Source organism: Marmota monax, unplaced genomic scaffold (assembly GCF_021218885.2).
Source record: "Marmota monax isolate L192 unplaced genomic scaffold, Marmota_monax_Labrador192_F-V1.1 WCK01_AAM20220418_F8-fsc00081, whole genome shotgun sequence".
NCBI lineage: Eukaryota > Metazoa > Chordata > Mammalia > Rodentia > Sciuridae > Marmota > Marmota monax.
In genome coordinates, this window is record NW_026695234.1 from 4911619 (window position 1) to 4927406 (window position 15788).

At 39.0% G+C, this 15788-nt stretch overlaps 1 protein-coding gene across 3 annotated transcripts in view; it reads left to right on the forward strand.

Moving 5' to 3' along the window:
* Nucleotides 1–806: 806 nt before the first annotated feature.
* Ddx6 (DEAD-box helicase 6) overlaps nucleotides 807–15788 on the forward strand; it is a 29368-nt gene continuing 14386 nt past the window's right edge. The window contains exons 1-5 of one of the 3 annotated variants that reach the window (XM_046438817.2): nucleotides 807–946; nucleotides 4382–4850; nucleotides 7984–8047; nucleotides 9417–9521; nucleotides 15092–15221. In XM_046438817.2, coding sequence (XP_046294773.1) covers nucleotides 4651–4850; nucleotides 7984–8047; nucleotides 9417–9521; nucleotides 15092–15221 — 499 coding nt within the window. In that variant the 5' untranslated portion in view covers nucleotides 807–946; nucleotides 4382–4650. Of the gene's footprint in view, nucleotides 947–1290; nucleotides 1430–1528; nucleotides 1632–4381; nucleotides 4851–7983; nucleotides 8048–9416; nucleotides 9522–15091; nucleotides 15222–15788 lie in introns of those variants that run through there. The other 2 variants (XM_046438818.2, XM_046438816.2) reach the window with 2 other exon arrangements.

Consider the following 15788-nt stretch of genomic DNA (forward strand, 5'->3'; position numbering starts at 1 on the left):
GATGCCATCACTTGGTTTGGTAGATAGACTCAGGCCGACCAAGGAACTGGAAAACTTCTGTGAAAGGGGGGGAAAAAAAAAAAAAAAAAAAAAAAAAGGAAGGCTTTAGATCAGCTCCGATTGGAGGTTGTTGGCACCAGGAAGTTGGAGGAGGGCTAGAGAGGTAATGCGTCTTTTGTAATTGGTTTAGAGAGCATATTTGGCGTCCTCTGATTGGTCCTGAGTTGGAAGCCGCGGTTAAAAATATATGGAAGGTGCCAAACACAAAGTCCTGACCATCCTGGGATATAGAGGTACTAGGTCGGAGTTCTATTATCACATACGGTTTGGCCTGGGTCCCTTAGTACATTCAGTCGCTCAGCTGAGTGAGACCCAGGGTCTTACTTTCCCTTGACCTAGTTAGCTTTTAAACAGTCCAGGATCTGAGATGATGGGAATGAATGCTCCAATTCCTTTATAAATATCTTTACAGTGAGAGTCAGGAGAACCACCACCACCCTTCTTCTGGTTCCGCATTTGCTTGCAGAACTATTTCGCTTGTAACAGACTTTTCAGAAGTATTCCTCCCCTAGTGGAGAATCAGCCCGTTTCTCCACAACCGCTCACGGGCGGCAAAAGCGAAGGGTCGCGCCCTCGCCCCTCCCCGGCGTGCCTTCTCCGCTCCATACTCCCCATCAGGGGCAAACTGGGCACAGCCCCAGCTCCCACGTTTCCCCCAGATGCGCCCTCAGGACCCAGTCCCTCTCCAGGGCACCCTCTCGGCCCCCGCACGCCCTCCCGTCCGGGCCTGCCCCGTCCGGGCCAGGCCCCTTCCGGCCCCGCGGCAGGCGCGCGCCGGCGCCTCCAGGCCATTAGTTCCGCGCGTTCCTGGATGGAGGCGCACCCCAAGGGGCTCGGGCGCGGCCCCAGCACCGCAGCTGCCTCCCCGATCCGCAGGAGCTGTCAGGTCAGCATCCCGTCCCCGAGCCCGATCAGACTGTTTTCAGAACGTGCCCTTGGTCAGGACTAAGCAGGTCCTCCTCATAGCCCCTGAAGTTCCCTTTAGGGCGAAGTCAGGGCAACTCTTCCCAGCCACCATTCCCCAACCACTTCTCAGCTGTGGAAAAAGCAGCCTTCTGTCCCTTCCGGAAGGAGCCAGGGTTTCCCCTCGAGCTTCTCTCTCGTCGGCGCCAGAGAACGGCCCCCCGTTTTCTCCTCAGCGAGCGTTCCCGGCAGGGTTGTTCCCGCCGCCAAGCCGGCAGGCCGTGACGCCGCAGAGGCGGCGGCCGAGCTCTCGCCATCTTGAGTGGAGGAGGAGCCGAGGCCGCCGCCATGCGGAGAAGGCTGGGAAGGAGGGAGGGAGGCAGCGGCGAGGGAGGGGGCAGAGGAGCCGAGTTAGCTCAGCCCGGCGACGACTTCGGCGGCACGGCGAGCGCGGGCAGCAGCGGAGGTAGGGCTGGGAGCCCGCGGCGCGGGTGTGGGCGGCTCGGCCCCCGAAGCGGGCGGGGGCGGGGCGGGGGCGGGCGGAGGCCTTTGCGAGGGGCCGGGTGGGGGCGGGCGGAGGTTTCGGAGGAGGAAGGAGCCGCCGCCATTTTGGGAGCTTCGAGTTAACAATAAAGGACCGAGGGTGCCGAGCGGCAGTGGCCTCGGTGGTAGGACTCGGGCCGAGCCGCGGGGTGTGGGGTGAGGCGGTGGGGCCGAGGCCAGCGGTGCCCTGGGGGCTGCGGGGAGCCCCTCGGGCCGGCGAGGGGGGGCTCTCTGGGGCGGAGGCCTGAGGCCTCTCCGGGCCTTGGGAGGAAAGCTGGCGGCAGCTGTGTGGGGTGGGGGCCCCTGAGAGGAGTGGAATATAGGAATGTGGTGCGCGGCGGGGCCGGGAGGATAGGCGGGCCAAGAGCTCGCAGGAGCTTGGTAGAAGATGATGGAAAAGGGTGCCAAAAGGGGCGGCAGGGACCGGGGGTGGGGGTGATGGTGGAGGTTATAGGGTACGAGGCGGCCCTATAGGGGGCGGCAGGGATATGCCGTATTTAAAGGTTCGGTTCAGAGGAGGACCGGCAGCTGCTTGATTGCAGTAGACCTTGTAGGTTAGTAACACGGTGCTTAGGGAGTCCCCGAGTCGTGGAGGAAAGTAGGGGCTTTTTGGGTTTGGGGGAGCCTCCTAGGGACCTTACAGGGGGAGTCCCTATTGTTTCCAACCGGCGGAGCTCGTTCCTGACTCTTGTTGCGCAGATAGGATTGCACGGCCCCAACCCTTTGTGTTTCTGGTTCGAGGGAGCTGACTTGAATGTGTGTGGTTGGGGGAGGGGGGGGGCCAAGAAATTATCGCCCTGTAGTTATGGGTCTTCAATCATTGGCTTGTCTCTTTCTCCTATCTCCCCTTTTTCTTCTACAGTCTCCTTTTCCCTTAAGAGTAAATCCCAGTCACTCCAACTAGCTGCCAAAGCTTAAAGAAGAAATTGCGCTGCATTTGCAAACAAAAGCTCTTGTTGGAGATGACGATACTGTTTTGGGTGTGAAACTGTCAATTGCTAACTACGATCTGGGAAGTGTTGTAATTAACTCCAACAGGGACTCCTCCCAAGTAGTCTACGTTCCTTCGGGTTTTTGAAAAACGTAGAAATGTAACTTGGAATTGTAAATTGGGAAGGGGGTAGGAGGAATAGTTCTTTCTCTGAGACATAAAGCTGCAATGCAGGTGTCAGTTTAAGAAGGGAGCAGTTATCTCATTTTGGATTTAAGGAGATAGGAAGTCTTACTGTGCTTGATGGACAATGACGACTATCGCTCAGTCTTTAGAGGTTCCTTCTTCATCATCGTCTTAGTGCTTTGCAAACAAGAAAATCTCCCTGTATGAACTATGTGATATTGTTGATCATAATATAAACCTTTTCAATACAGAAAAGTGGATCTTAACCATGTAAACAGATAATAGGGGTCAGGGAAACTTCTAAATAAACAGCTCAGTGTATGTGATACAATCAGGATTTGCTTGTGAGCAACTTGTTAAAAAAAATTTTTTTAAAGGTAAATGTAACTAGGGAGCTTTTCTCCCTAGTTTTTTGAGTTATCTTGGCTTTAAATTTTTGAGATTTTGATGTATGGCAAAACTCATCATCACTGATTAAGCTAGTATTGGGGGGGTAGAGGAGAAAAGGAAGAGGGTTAAAAAATAACTGTTGGACTTTTGTTTTCTGGTATAAGTTGTTATTAAGCTTTAAAATTTTTTATTTTGGGGAACAATTGAAAAATAGAGGAAGTTGACCAGATCTTTTTAAGAACTAGTAATTAGATTTACTACTCTGGGTTGTTTGGAAAGTTTTATTGAAGTCACTAGTGTGTTTAGCTTTTTACAGTGTTTTGGTTTTTTTTTTTTTTAACAGGAAATTTACTTTTTTTAAAAGATGCAATTTTAAATTAGGATGTACTTTTTGAAAAGTGTTATTGAGAAGTAACTAGTAACTTTTTAGTTTCCAGGTTTTATTAAGGTAACTAAAGATTTTCTTGGCTGTTTTTGAAGGCATGTCCATATCCTATTTATTGTTTTAAAGGACAAAAACTTAAGGGAAAAAAAGAATATATTTCTTCATAAAGTTCAATAGTTGAAATTCAGAAGGGAACAAAAGTTTGTTTTTTTTTTTTTCTGAAAGCACAATGTTCAAGTTAAAAGCTAATTTAACTCTTCAAGGGCTCTTGGTTGCTGTCAGAAAAATAAAAAAAAGAACAAATTGCCTTGTTCAAATCTAGAATTACATTAAATAGATTGATATTTCACTGAGTTGTAATGTGATTAAGTATAATGAATCATTAACTTTTAGAGGTGGCAGAGACTTGTAGAGAATTCATTAGGGAGGAAACTGTTTTTTTCCTTTTTTTTTTTTGGTACTGGGTTTGAACTCAGGGTCATTTAACCACTGAGCCACATCCCCAGCCCTTTTTTTGTTTTATATTTAGAGACAGGGTCTCACTGAATTGCTTAGGGCCTCATTAAGTTGCTGAGGCTGGCTTTGAACTTGTGATCCTCCTGCCTCAGCCTCCCCAGCCACTGGGATTATAGGCCTGCGCCACTACACCCAGCTCAGATTGTTTTTTGACTAGTAATGCTAATTTAATCATAGTATCTTTCCACGATATTTAATAATACTATTTAATCATAGTATATTTCCACCATAATTTTCTATGGGTTGCTTTGATCTCACATTTTTAATGGTTTGAGATTGGTCTCACTACTGACTGGTTTTTGAGGCAGCTCATCACTGTCTCTCCTAGCTTCGTTAGTGATTTGACCTAAGTTGGCAGTATTCTTATTTTTTTAAAAGATGACAGTTCTAAAGAAATTCTTTAAAAGGGAAACAGTTTTCTTCTTAACTTTCCTGTGTGTGCTAACTTAATTTTTTCTTTGTTTCAGATTGAAGTGAGTGAATTCAGATATTACTCAAGCTTGTTAGAGGGCTTTTTAAAAATAAAAAGTTGATTCGGTGCATGACAGCAAGTTACTGCTGCTTACCGTTCAGAGACTTACAGGTGCTTGCCTGCATTGCAATAAAGGACTCATATATTGAGCAAGACTTATTTATCTCTTCGTTTTGGAGAGCCTAATAAACTGTTATTACAGTTTCTCTACTGACTTTCAAAAGTTTTGAAGTTTGAAAGAGACACCTTTGCAATTAACACAGCATGAGCACGGCCAGAACAGAGAACCCTGTTATAATGGGTCTGTCCAGTCAAAACGGTCAGCTGAGGGGCCCTGTGAAGCCCAGTGGTGGCCCCGGAGGAGGGGGCACACAGTCACAGCAACAGATGAACCAGTTGAAAAACACCAACACAATCAATAATGGCACTCAGCAGCAAGCACAGAGTATGACCACCACTATTAAGTAAGTGTTAGAAAATAATAAACCCACTGTGGAACCAAGATTTCTTTTTCTGTTATTTAGACCTTAATGTAATCATTTTGATTGTAAAGAGGAAGATGACTGTTTTATGGTCAGTAGATATTTATAGTAGAATAACATAATTTCGCAAGTAATGCACATAGGCACAGGTGATGTATATTAATTTTGTGTAAATTATTTTTGGAAACATTATTGACTTTCCTAATTGTTATATAGGTATTAGCTGGATTTGTTACAAATGAATGAAATTATCAGATTCATTTTGTTTTTGTCAATGTTGTTTTTCCAGTGTTAACACTGCATCTTACCCTAATTTAAATTTTAAACAGCAGTTTTAAAACCAATTGGAAATTTTTTTTAAGAAGCTAATTTGAGGGGCTGGGGATGTGGCTCAAGCGGTAGCGCGCTCGCCTGGCATGCGTGCGGCCCAGGTTCGATCCTCAGCACCACATACAAACAAAGATGTTGTGTCCGCCGAGAACTAAAAAATAAATATTAAAAAATTCTCTCTCCTCTCTCTCTCTCCCACTCTTTCTTTAAAAAAAAAAAAAGAAGCTAATTTGAAGACTCAATTTTTTTTTTTTAATTTTTTTTATTGGTTGTTCAAAACATTATAAAGCTCTTGACATATCATATTTCATACATTAGATTCAAGTTGGTTATGAACTCCCAATTTTACCCCAAATACAGATTGCAGAATCACATCGGTTACACATCCACATTTTTACATAATGCCCTATTAGTAACTGTTGTATTCTGCTACCTTTCCTATCCTCTACCATCCCCCCTCCCTCCCCTCCCATCTTCTCTCTCTACCCCATCCACTGTAATTCATATCTCTAAGACTCAATTTTTAAAACATGACCAGCCTTAGAAAATTTATTCATAACTTTTTTAGTTCATGGATATTCATTTTTCCCTCCTTTTTAATTTTTTTTCACGAATACACAAATCAAAGGGAACTTAGGATATTTAAACTCTTGGAAACACATTTTTGAACAGTCCCAAACCATTTGTTGGCTCAGGCTTAAGAGCTTCATGTCACTACAGAGTATATTTTAAAGCTGAGTGTAGCCTAATTGTCCTCTTTAAGTGTTATTTGAATGGTAATTGTCACTCCAAATATTCAGTATAGGGAATTGATACTTAGACTCTTGATCCCCGTCAAGGTTTGGCTTTTTGTTAAAAATATAACATGAGCATATGATGATGATACTTAACTGAAGTATATATTTATTATAACCCAGATCTTTTCATTTCCTAGGGTAAAATGGTTTCAGAATATCATAAAGATGATTACTGCTATATGGCTCACTAGTGACATATAAGAATTAATTCCTGTCAGCAACTTAGGGAGACTGTTTCAAAGTGCAAGCGGGGATGTAGCTCAATGATAAAGCACCCCTGGGATCAAAAAATAAAGTAAAAATCCCCCACCTCCAACAGAACTTGGATGCCTACTGGGAGAATTGAGATTTTTGCATTTTATTTTTAAGAAGTATGTTTTAATTGGTATGAAAATGAACAGTATTTTCTGAATTATAGTTTGTTTTGACAAAATATGAATAGGCTAGCAAAATTTAGATTGGTTTTATTTCTTGAGGATAGGAAATGTAAAGCTTTGCTACTTCATTATAAAAGTATTTTCCAATTTAAAAATTCTTTTGTAAGACAATAGTGGGTTTTAATCTTTTTCTTCCCTCTGGGATTAATGGTTTCTTTTTAGTTCTGTTGGTTCTCCAGATTTCACTTTCGTGTGCCACCTCTTTAATGAAGCCTTCTAAAATTACATCTACTGTTTTAACTCTTATCACTTATTTTAAATTGTTATTTTACGTTTTAAGATTACAAATACCTTGTGGGCAGGTTTTGTTTTGTATCTTATCCAACATGTACTATTGAATTTGAATGCTCAGGCTGGCTTTCTAGGATGTTGAATTGAAATTTTTACTCAAAGTTTGATGGTATAGCCTGAGATGAAAGGCTTTGGAATTGGTAAGCAAGGGTAACCTGTGTTAGGGTATTTGTATTATGTTGGCTCTAACTTTAAGTAAAATAAATTAACCCTTTGAGATGTTTTGAACAGCAACTATTGAGTTCTTATATTGCTATATATTCTTATATTGGTTCTTATATTCTTATATTGAGTACTTTATATGTTAAAAAATTGTTAGCAACCCATTTTATTTTAGAAATAGAGATTTATAGATGTTTATAAAAGGTTAAGAACTAATAAGTAATAGTCAGGACTTGAACTTTTTAAGTTGAGGTACATTTTTCCTTAGCCTTCTGAATTGCTGGGAATTAGGCACCTTGGTTTTAACTAGTCACCAAAAGTTACAAACTAAAGTGCCTACAGAATAGCGTGCCAGATTATAAGGTTCTTGCCATATTTAAAGGGACAGCTGCTTGATTTTAAACTCAAGTTATAAAGCTTTAATAAACAACATGTTACCCTGTTAAGAATTTGAAAGAGTGTTGCTAAGATTCCAGAGTTTTTTCCTTTTTTGTGGTATTAGGGATCAAACCCAGAGAAGCTTCCAGTTTCTAAAGAAATCTGATGTATCTCCTATTTTTTAAATGTTAGCAGCTAATTTAAATTAAAATACTGTGTAGGTTAAACAAAACACGTTTTGATGTTGCTCTGTATAATACACTGTATACTACACTGCTTCTCCTAAAAGGTTGGATGCCTTGATTGATTGATTGTGGATGGATGGATGCTGGGGATTGAACCCAGGGCAGATGCTCTTCTTCTGAGCCAAGTCCCCAGCCCTTTTTATTTTTTATTTTGAGACAGGATTTCACTCAAACTTGTAATCCTCCTGTCATCAGCCTCCCCAGTAGCTGGGGTTACAGGCATGCGTTATGATGCCCAGCAAGATGGATGCCTTTAAACTCTTCTGTTCCTGATTTTTGATCCCTATATTGTGTTTTTCCTAAGATCACTTCCACTGAAGTTAACTCTCTTGTTAACTATATTCTTAAATACCAGTATATGACAGTATATGAAATTACTGTGCTTTTTAGAACTTAATAATTATCTTGTATTATCGAACTGTCAGGTAGGAGGCTAGGGAGTTTGATATTCACATTTACTATATTTTCCCTCTAGACCTGGTGATGACTGGAAAAAGACTTTAAAACTCCCTCCAAAGGATCTAAGAATCAAAACTTCGGTAAGTTGGGTATAGAATTCAAGTGTAAAAATGGTGGGTAAACTAGAAGTAGTTCCTTTGTAATAGGACAGTAGACATTGAGTTTACTTTAAATAAAAATGGTTGAAATTATTCATATATGTTGGGCTGACACAATTTTTTTGTTTTTACCATTTTTGGGTGGAATTATATATTATGTTGTAAAAAAATAACATGTTTATAAATATGCATATTTTACCTAATTTTCTCAAAAATTTCCTTTCTTCCCAGCAACCTAGTGAGATATTCAGGTTAGGCATTACACCCACTTTGGTATAAGAACTTGGAAATTTAAAGAAGTTAGTTTTTTTTTAACTCAAGTGTTCTCAATCAGGAGTGCTTTTTTGTCTCCCAAGGGACATTTAGATAGCTAGAAACATTTTTGTTTATCTCCCCTGGTGGATACAGGACACCATTTTAAAACAGAATTTTCTTTATACTGAACTTAAGAAACCTAGATGTAGCTGAAGAGTGGTAGAGCTAGGGTTTGACTTAACATTTTGTGGTCAGCAATTCATAGCATTGATACTTGTTTAGAAATAACAGTATTCTACCAGTCTTAGAAGACTAGGACCAGAGTTCCTTTTCCCAAAGCATAATTTTAAAGTGGCTTGTCTGTGTTGAAGGAAAAGTGGTTATTCTCTAGGAAAAGGTGAGATATAGATTAAAACAGTAATAATTAATATATATTTAAGTATGTAAAGAGTTAAAGTCTCCTAGATAATAATCTCAGTGACTCAGGGGGCTAAGGAAGGAGGATAACAAGTTCAAAGCCAGCCTCAGCAACTTAGCAAAGCCCTAAGCACTTAGCAAGACCCTACCTCAAAAAAATAAATAAATAGGGCTGGGGATGTGGCTCAAGCGGTAGCGCTCTCGCCTGGCATGTGTGCGGCCCGGGTTCGATCCTCAGCACCACATACAAACAAAGATGTTGTGTCCACTGAAAACTAAAAAATAAATATTAAAGATTCTCTCTCAAAAATAAATAAGTAAATAGATAAATAAATAAATAAATGGCCTGGTGGCGGGGCTGGCGTTATAGCTCAGTGGTAGAGCACTTGTCTCAAATGAGTGGGACACTGGGTTCAATCCTCAACACCAAATAAACAAGTAAATAAATAAATAAATGTATTGTTTATCTACAATAAAATGTATATATATATATATATATATATATATATATATATAACATTTTTCTTTAATTTAAAATAAAATGGGCCTCAGATATAACTCAGTGGTTAAACACCCCTGGATTCAATTCCTAGTACCAAAATAAATAAATAAATTTAGATTTAAAAACATGCTAACTACCAAACACAGTTGTACCATATTTTATTGTTTGTTTAATTAGGATGTGACCTCCACAAAAGGAAATGAGTTTGAAGATTACTGTTTGAAACGGGAGTTATTGATGGGAATTTTTGAAATGGGCTGGGAAAAGCCATCTCCTATTCAGGTATGTTTACTCTTTTTATCATATATATACATATATGGTTATGTTTCACACATTACAAACTTTCTTTCTGATCTGTGGCAGTGGTGTAACTTTTCTCTCTTGTCTACATACCTATACACACTATTTTTCTGAAAATTTTAAGGTTGAGTTATAGAATTACGTCCTTTACCTCTAAATCTTTCTGTGGATATTTCCTAAGAACAGGAATATTCTTTAACTACAGTATTGTTATCATTAATCATTAATTTTAACATTGATACATATCATTTATATTCTAATTAATAATTGACCCCAAAATACCTTTAATAGCTTTTTTTTTCTATCTGGTACAGAATCTAGTCTGGAATCAAGTATTGCTTTTTTTTTGTGTGTGTGTGTGTGTGTGTGTAGTGGGGGGTCTGGGTTTTGTGTGTGTGGTGGTGCTGGGTTTTTTTTAGCATTTTTTTAATTTTTACATAATTTTTTTTAGCATTATATTTTTATTTTTACATAACTTTTTGATTCCTTTTGACATGATTATACATATACAGGAAATTTTATTTCAGTCCCCATTTTCTCTCTAGTTATTGTTTCTTTTTTTTTTTTTTTTAGAGAGAGAATTTTTATTTATCTATTTATTTTTAGTTTTCGGCAGACACAACATCTTTGTTTGTATGTGGTGCTGAGGATCGAACCCGGGCCGTGCGTATGCCAGGCGAGCGCGCTACCGCTTGAGCCACATCCCCAGCCCTAGTTATTGTTTCTTTAACCTGTTTTTTAATCATGACCTGTTTTTTTTTTTTTCCCTCTTGGGACATTAACACATTAAAACAGCCCCTTTCTTTTTTCCTGATAGGGAAAAGGAGTTTCTCCTGTGGGTTTTTCTGATATTTCCATGTGATTAGCTTCAAGTTATGTTTTCTCAGCTAGAATATTGAAGAAGTCATGTTATAGTCTTCTCAAAGTATCACACTTAAAGATGTACATATTGTTCCTCTAGTTAATTGGTGGCCTTGTCAAAGTGTTATCTGATTTTTATTTATTTGTTTGTTTGTTTATTGCTACTATCTAATTACTACTTTTCTAAAACAGACAAAGCAGCCTGGGGCACATGTGAGGACTGTGCAAATATTCTGCTCTTCATCAAAATTTCCTCATTTAAACATCTTTCTATGATTCTTACTTGGTCTCATCTCCTCTTATGGGTTATAATGAGTTTCTGGCTGTAGCACATCATCCATATTTGACCCTTTTATAAAGAAGAGCCTTCTCTTTCCCCCACCCTGTTTATCTGTTGTCAGTATGAACTCATTAATTCCCTTTTTAACTGATATTTTTATGCCCAGATTGCCTAAACATTTGTCCTTTGAAAACATTTTCATGCCAGTTCTTATGTTTTTGTGATGTACTCCTTTGATTTTTCTTTAGCACTTTCTTACTTTTTGGCATGATACCAGGATTATCTTATGCTTGATAGTGCCCCAGCCTTGAAATTCAAGGAGCCCTGATTTCTTTTTAATGGGAAATAGTATTGGGAACCATGTTGTAGGCACTGGGTACACATTTTGCTACTTTAATCTTTTCAGTGAAAACAAGTAAGTGCATGTGCATTTGCACGTACTTATGTATAAGCACATACTATACCTGTACCAGTTTGATGAAGACAACAGATGTAAGTTGAATCCATGCTGTGCTGAGGTCAAATGCTGTGACATTACTGAGTATTTTATCATTGAACAAGCATGTATTGAGTGACCTAGAAAGTGTTAAACACTTGAAATTCTGTGATAAATAAGGTTTCAATCCTAAAGTCTGGTGGAAGGGACAGCTAATTAGTTGTATAGATGATTTCAATATAATATGATGTGTACCTTTCTATGGTTGCATTTGATTGTAGCCATTAGAGTATGGAAGGACAACCTAATAAGAAGTGGTCTTATTCTAGGCTGTGAGGTAGTAGTTCCCCAGAGATGAACATGTGCTTTTGCCTGCAAAAACACTTGGAGATGGCCATAAACTGAGGCAGGTCTGAATGGCTTAGGAAGCTGTAATGGATGCATTACAACAATTTATATTTAGTTCCTTCTTAGAAGGGAACTTTCAAATGTCCTCAGTTTTGTTATCTGTTTACCACCTGGCTTAGGAGTTTAGCCAAACCTGATTTATTAGAGTGGGTGAAGAAGGAATATAATTCCTTAGAGGGAATTTGGGTTGCTGTTAGGAAAGGGCTACTGGGTAAAATGAAACATAGTAATCATACCTATTGATCAGTTCCTAAACCTTAAAGTGGAACATAGACTTAAAAGAGACCCCTAAAGTTGTGGGGTTTATTGTTTTTTGAGAAGGAGACAGTGACTTGAGATCTAAATCACATACAGTTCACACATTTAAAGAAAACAGTTCTGGGCTGGGGATGTGGCTCAAGCGGTAGCGCGCTCGCCTGGCATGCGTGCTGCGGCCCGGGTTCGATCCTCAGCACCACATACAAAGATGTTGTGTCCTCCAATAACTAAAAAATAAATATTAAAAATTCTCTCTCTCTTTAAAAAAAAAAAAAAAGGACCCTTATGTCTAGACCCATTAAAAGAATCTCTGGGGTAGAGCGTCAAGCAACTGCATAGATTTAAAAAAAAAGAAAATAGTTCATTAATTTTGTGTTGAGTTGTATGATCATTGCCACAATTGGTTCCCCCCCACCCAAAAGAAACACTTTCAGCAATCACCCCTTATTTTCCTACAGCTTTAAGCAACTGCTAATTTTTTTTTGGCAGTAGCGGGGACTGAACCAAGGGGCCTCATGCATTCTGAGCAAATATTCTGCCACTGAGCTGCATCCCCAACCATAAATCTACTTTCTGTTCCTATAAATTTGCATCTTTAGCTGGGCGTAGTGGCACATGCTTGTAATCCCAGTTACTTGAGTCTGAAGCAGGAGGATCACAAGTTCAAGGCCAGCATGGGCAAATTAGGAAGACCCTGTGTCAAAACAATAAATACATGCACGCATGCATACATACATGTGTATGGCTGGGGATATAGCTTAGTGATAGAGCACCTGAGTTCAGTTCCCAGTCCTGAAGGGGGAGGGAGCCCTTTTTGGACATTTCATATACATAGAATCATACAGTGTGTGGTCTGTGACTGGCTTCTCTCATTTAGTGTAATGGTTTCAGGGTCTTTTCGTGTTGTAATAAGCATCAGTCCTCCATTCATAATTTTGCCCTCGTTATTTTCAAAAGTATTATCCTTTAAAAACCTGACCCAGACAGAGACCATCCTTCTTAACTTTTCAATAATATAGAATTGAATAGTGTACAATTAGCTTCTTAAAAACCACAGTCCACAAGTACCACACAACCACAGAAGAGGGTGAACCTGTGGGAGTAGTTGGAATCTCTGAAACAACTAAAGATTAACAAAGTTGACTCAAATCCTGAAGGAAGGGAGAAATAAAGACCCAAGGGGTCAAAGGTTTTTGTCTTGACTGCGTTACCCTAATAAGCAGATTATTTAATCTGTCTGTAAGACTAAAGTAACAGTATTAGAACTGGATCATTTTCATGGGTCTGACAGCTATGTTATTTTGCCCATCTGGAACCTATCTGACTTGTATGACTGGCGTTCTAGATAGAAATGGTATCATGGTGGGAGATGGAAGTTAAGCTGCTTATTAATTATTTATAAATTAATAATTTAAAGTACTGGAGACATTTCTTTCAATCATTAGCCTAGATGTAGAAGGAATAAAATATGTTAGTGATTGTGAATCTGTTTTATTTATTTTCCTAATTTTTTAGTTTTGCAAATTAAAAATTCTGTCCCATTTCCTCTTAACATAATTTTTCGGTCATTCATTTTAAAGTGAAAATTTAACTTCAGGTCACACTGGGTGGACTTTTCTTACTAAAAAGTAAGAAGTGTCATAACATCATTAAATTAGAATGAGAAGGCTAGTTATGTCTAATTAGCTGGCCTGTAAAGTCAAATTGTGGTGGAAGAGTGGCAGAATATATTATTTTTTACTTGATATTTGCCTTAAGATAGAGAATTACAGAGAGTTCAAAACAAACTTTCAAATGTGTAAAACCTTAGTTTTTTAGATGAACTATCCTTCCAGCATATATTGTTTTCTAATATAAAGAGAATCTTATCGAATGACTGGTATAGTGTGTTTGAGATGCTGTTGTCTATTATTTGTTTATAGAAATTTTTTTGGTTTTGGTACTGAGGATGACCCCAAGGATGCTGTACTATTGATCTGTGTCCCCAGACCTTTTGTATTTATTCTTCCTTTCATTTTCTTCTCTGCACATGTGTACTTAATTTTTAATAACTGATGGGAATCCTTTACTGTGTTCCAAGTTAATAGGAAGTATAGTTATCTTTGTAAAACATGCATGACAAAGTAAGCTAAATATGAAAATGAGAAGTCATTAAAGATATGACCATAGGATGAGATAACCAAAATAGGATTGAACTCCCAGTTGAGCACATTTCAGGATAAAGAAGTTTGGTGTAAGACATATCAGACATTGGGGGTTTATGTACTATATAAGTAAATGGACCGGAGGTTAAACATTTCCAGCCTATTTCTGTTTTATGCAAATATAAGCTAAGTTACTATTTTTGGTTTTGGTGCTAGAGATTGCACCTTGGGCACACACTTTTACCATTGAGCTACACCTCCAACCCAATCTACAAAGTCAGATAGGCTGACTGGTTTGAAAATATTATCTATTGTCATTCCTTGGCATTGTTGGTGGGTTGGTTTTTTTGGTATTTTTTTTTCCCCCTTTTTAAGGGAGGAGAGTCTGGGGGCATGTGCCGGGGATTGAACTCTCAGGTACTCGACTACTGAGCTACATCCCCAGCCCTGTTTTTATATTTTATTTAGAGATAGAGTCTCAATGAGTTGCTTAGAGCCTCACTGTTGCTGAGGCTCACTTTGAACTCGAACTCCTCCTACCTGAGCCTCCTGAGCTGCTGGGTTCCCCCAGTATGTGGGGTTTTGTTTGTTTGTTTGATTTTTGTTTTTATATTTTTTTTAGTTGTAGATGGACACAATACCTTTATTTTATGTGGTGCTGAGGATTGAATCCAATGCCTCTTAATGTGTGAGGCGAGCGCTCTGCCACTGAGCCACAATCCTAGCGCCTGCCCCCCATTTTTAAAGAAATATTCTTTGCCTTTTTGTCCATACGTTCAGGTTCTGTTTATGGTCCTTTCTGTTTCCTCCATCTTCTTTGTACACACATATACATTCACATAGTTATTATATTGGGACACAACTTAAAATATACCCCTTTTTTGTGGTGCTGGGGATTGAACCTAGGGTCTTGTGCATGGGAGGTAAGCACTCTATCAGCTGAGCTATATCCCCAGCCCTAAAATGTATCCTTATGAGTTGTGGATATTGGTTGACAATGATGGTGCTGTTCACTGGTCCTGTTAATTTACTTTGATTTTTGTTATTCATGTAAAGTAGAAATGTAAGACACTTAAAAGCAATACCAAAATATACTTATTTTAGAGAAGAATTAGCTTGTATACTGCTTTTATTCAAAAAAATTTTGCATTATCTTGTCTTTTAGGAGGAGAGCATTCCCATTGCTTTGTCTGGAAGGGATATCTTAGCTAGAGCAAAAAATGGAACAGGCAAGAGCGGTGCCTACCTCATTCCCTTACTTGAACGGCTAGACCTGAAGAAGGACAATATACAAGGTTAGTTGGAGAAAAGTTTGTTTTTCTTTTATTTTTAGTTGTATATGAACACAGGATATCTTTATTTATTTTTATGTGGTGCTGAGGATTGATCCCAGTATCTCACACACGTGAGACAAGCACTTTACCACTGAGCTATAGCCTCAGCCCCAAGTTTGTTTTTATTTTAAAGTAGAAATGGCAGTTTAAATCTTGGAACCATGTAGAAGATATTCCTGTCTTTTTTGCAACAGAATTTACATAGTCTGGAGTAATTTTCTTGTTGTTGACAACATTGCACTGACATAATCAAACTAAGTACTAATGCCCTATTGGTAGGAAATTAGTGGACATTCTTAAAAACTGTAGAACTGAATTGTTTCTTGTCATAGCTGTGAGTCTGCAGAGTTCCTGGTAGAAACCTGAACAATCTTGCTTTAAAGTTGTGATTTGGAGATTTTAAGTCTTGTAGAGAAAAAATAAATTTCTGTAGTTGTACCCAGGGTAAGCTAATAGAATTAAGATGTCACCATAAAGCATTTCTTAAGTATTCCACTTTCTTGATCTATAATTATCACTTTTCCATTC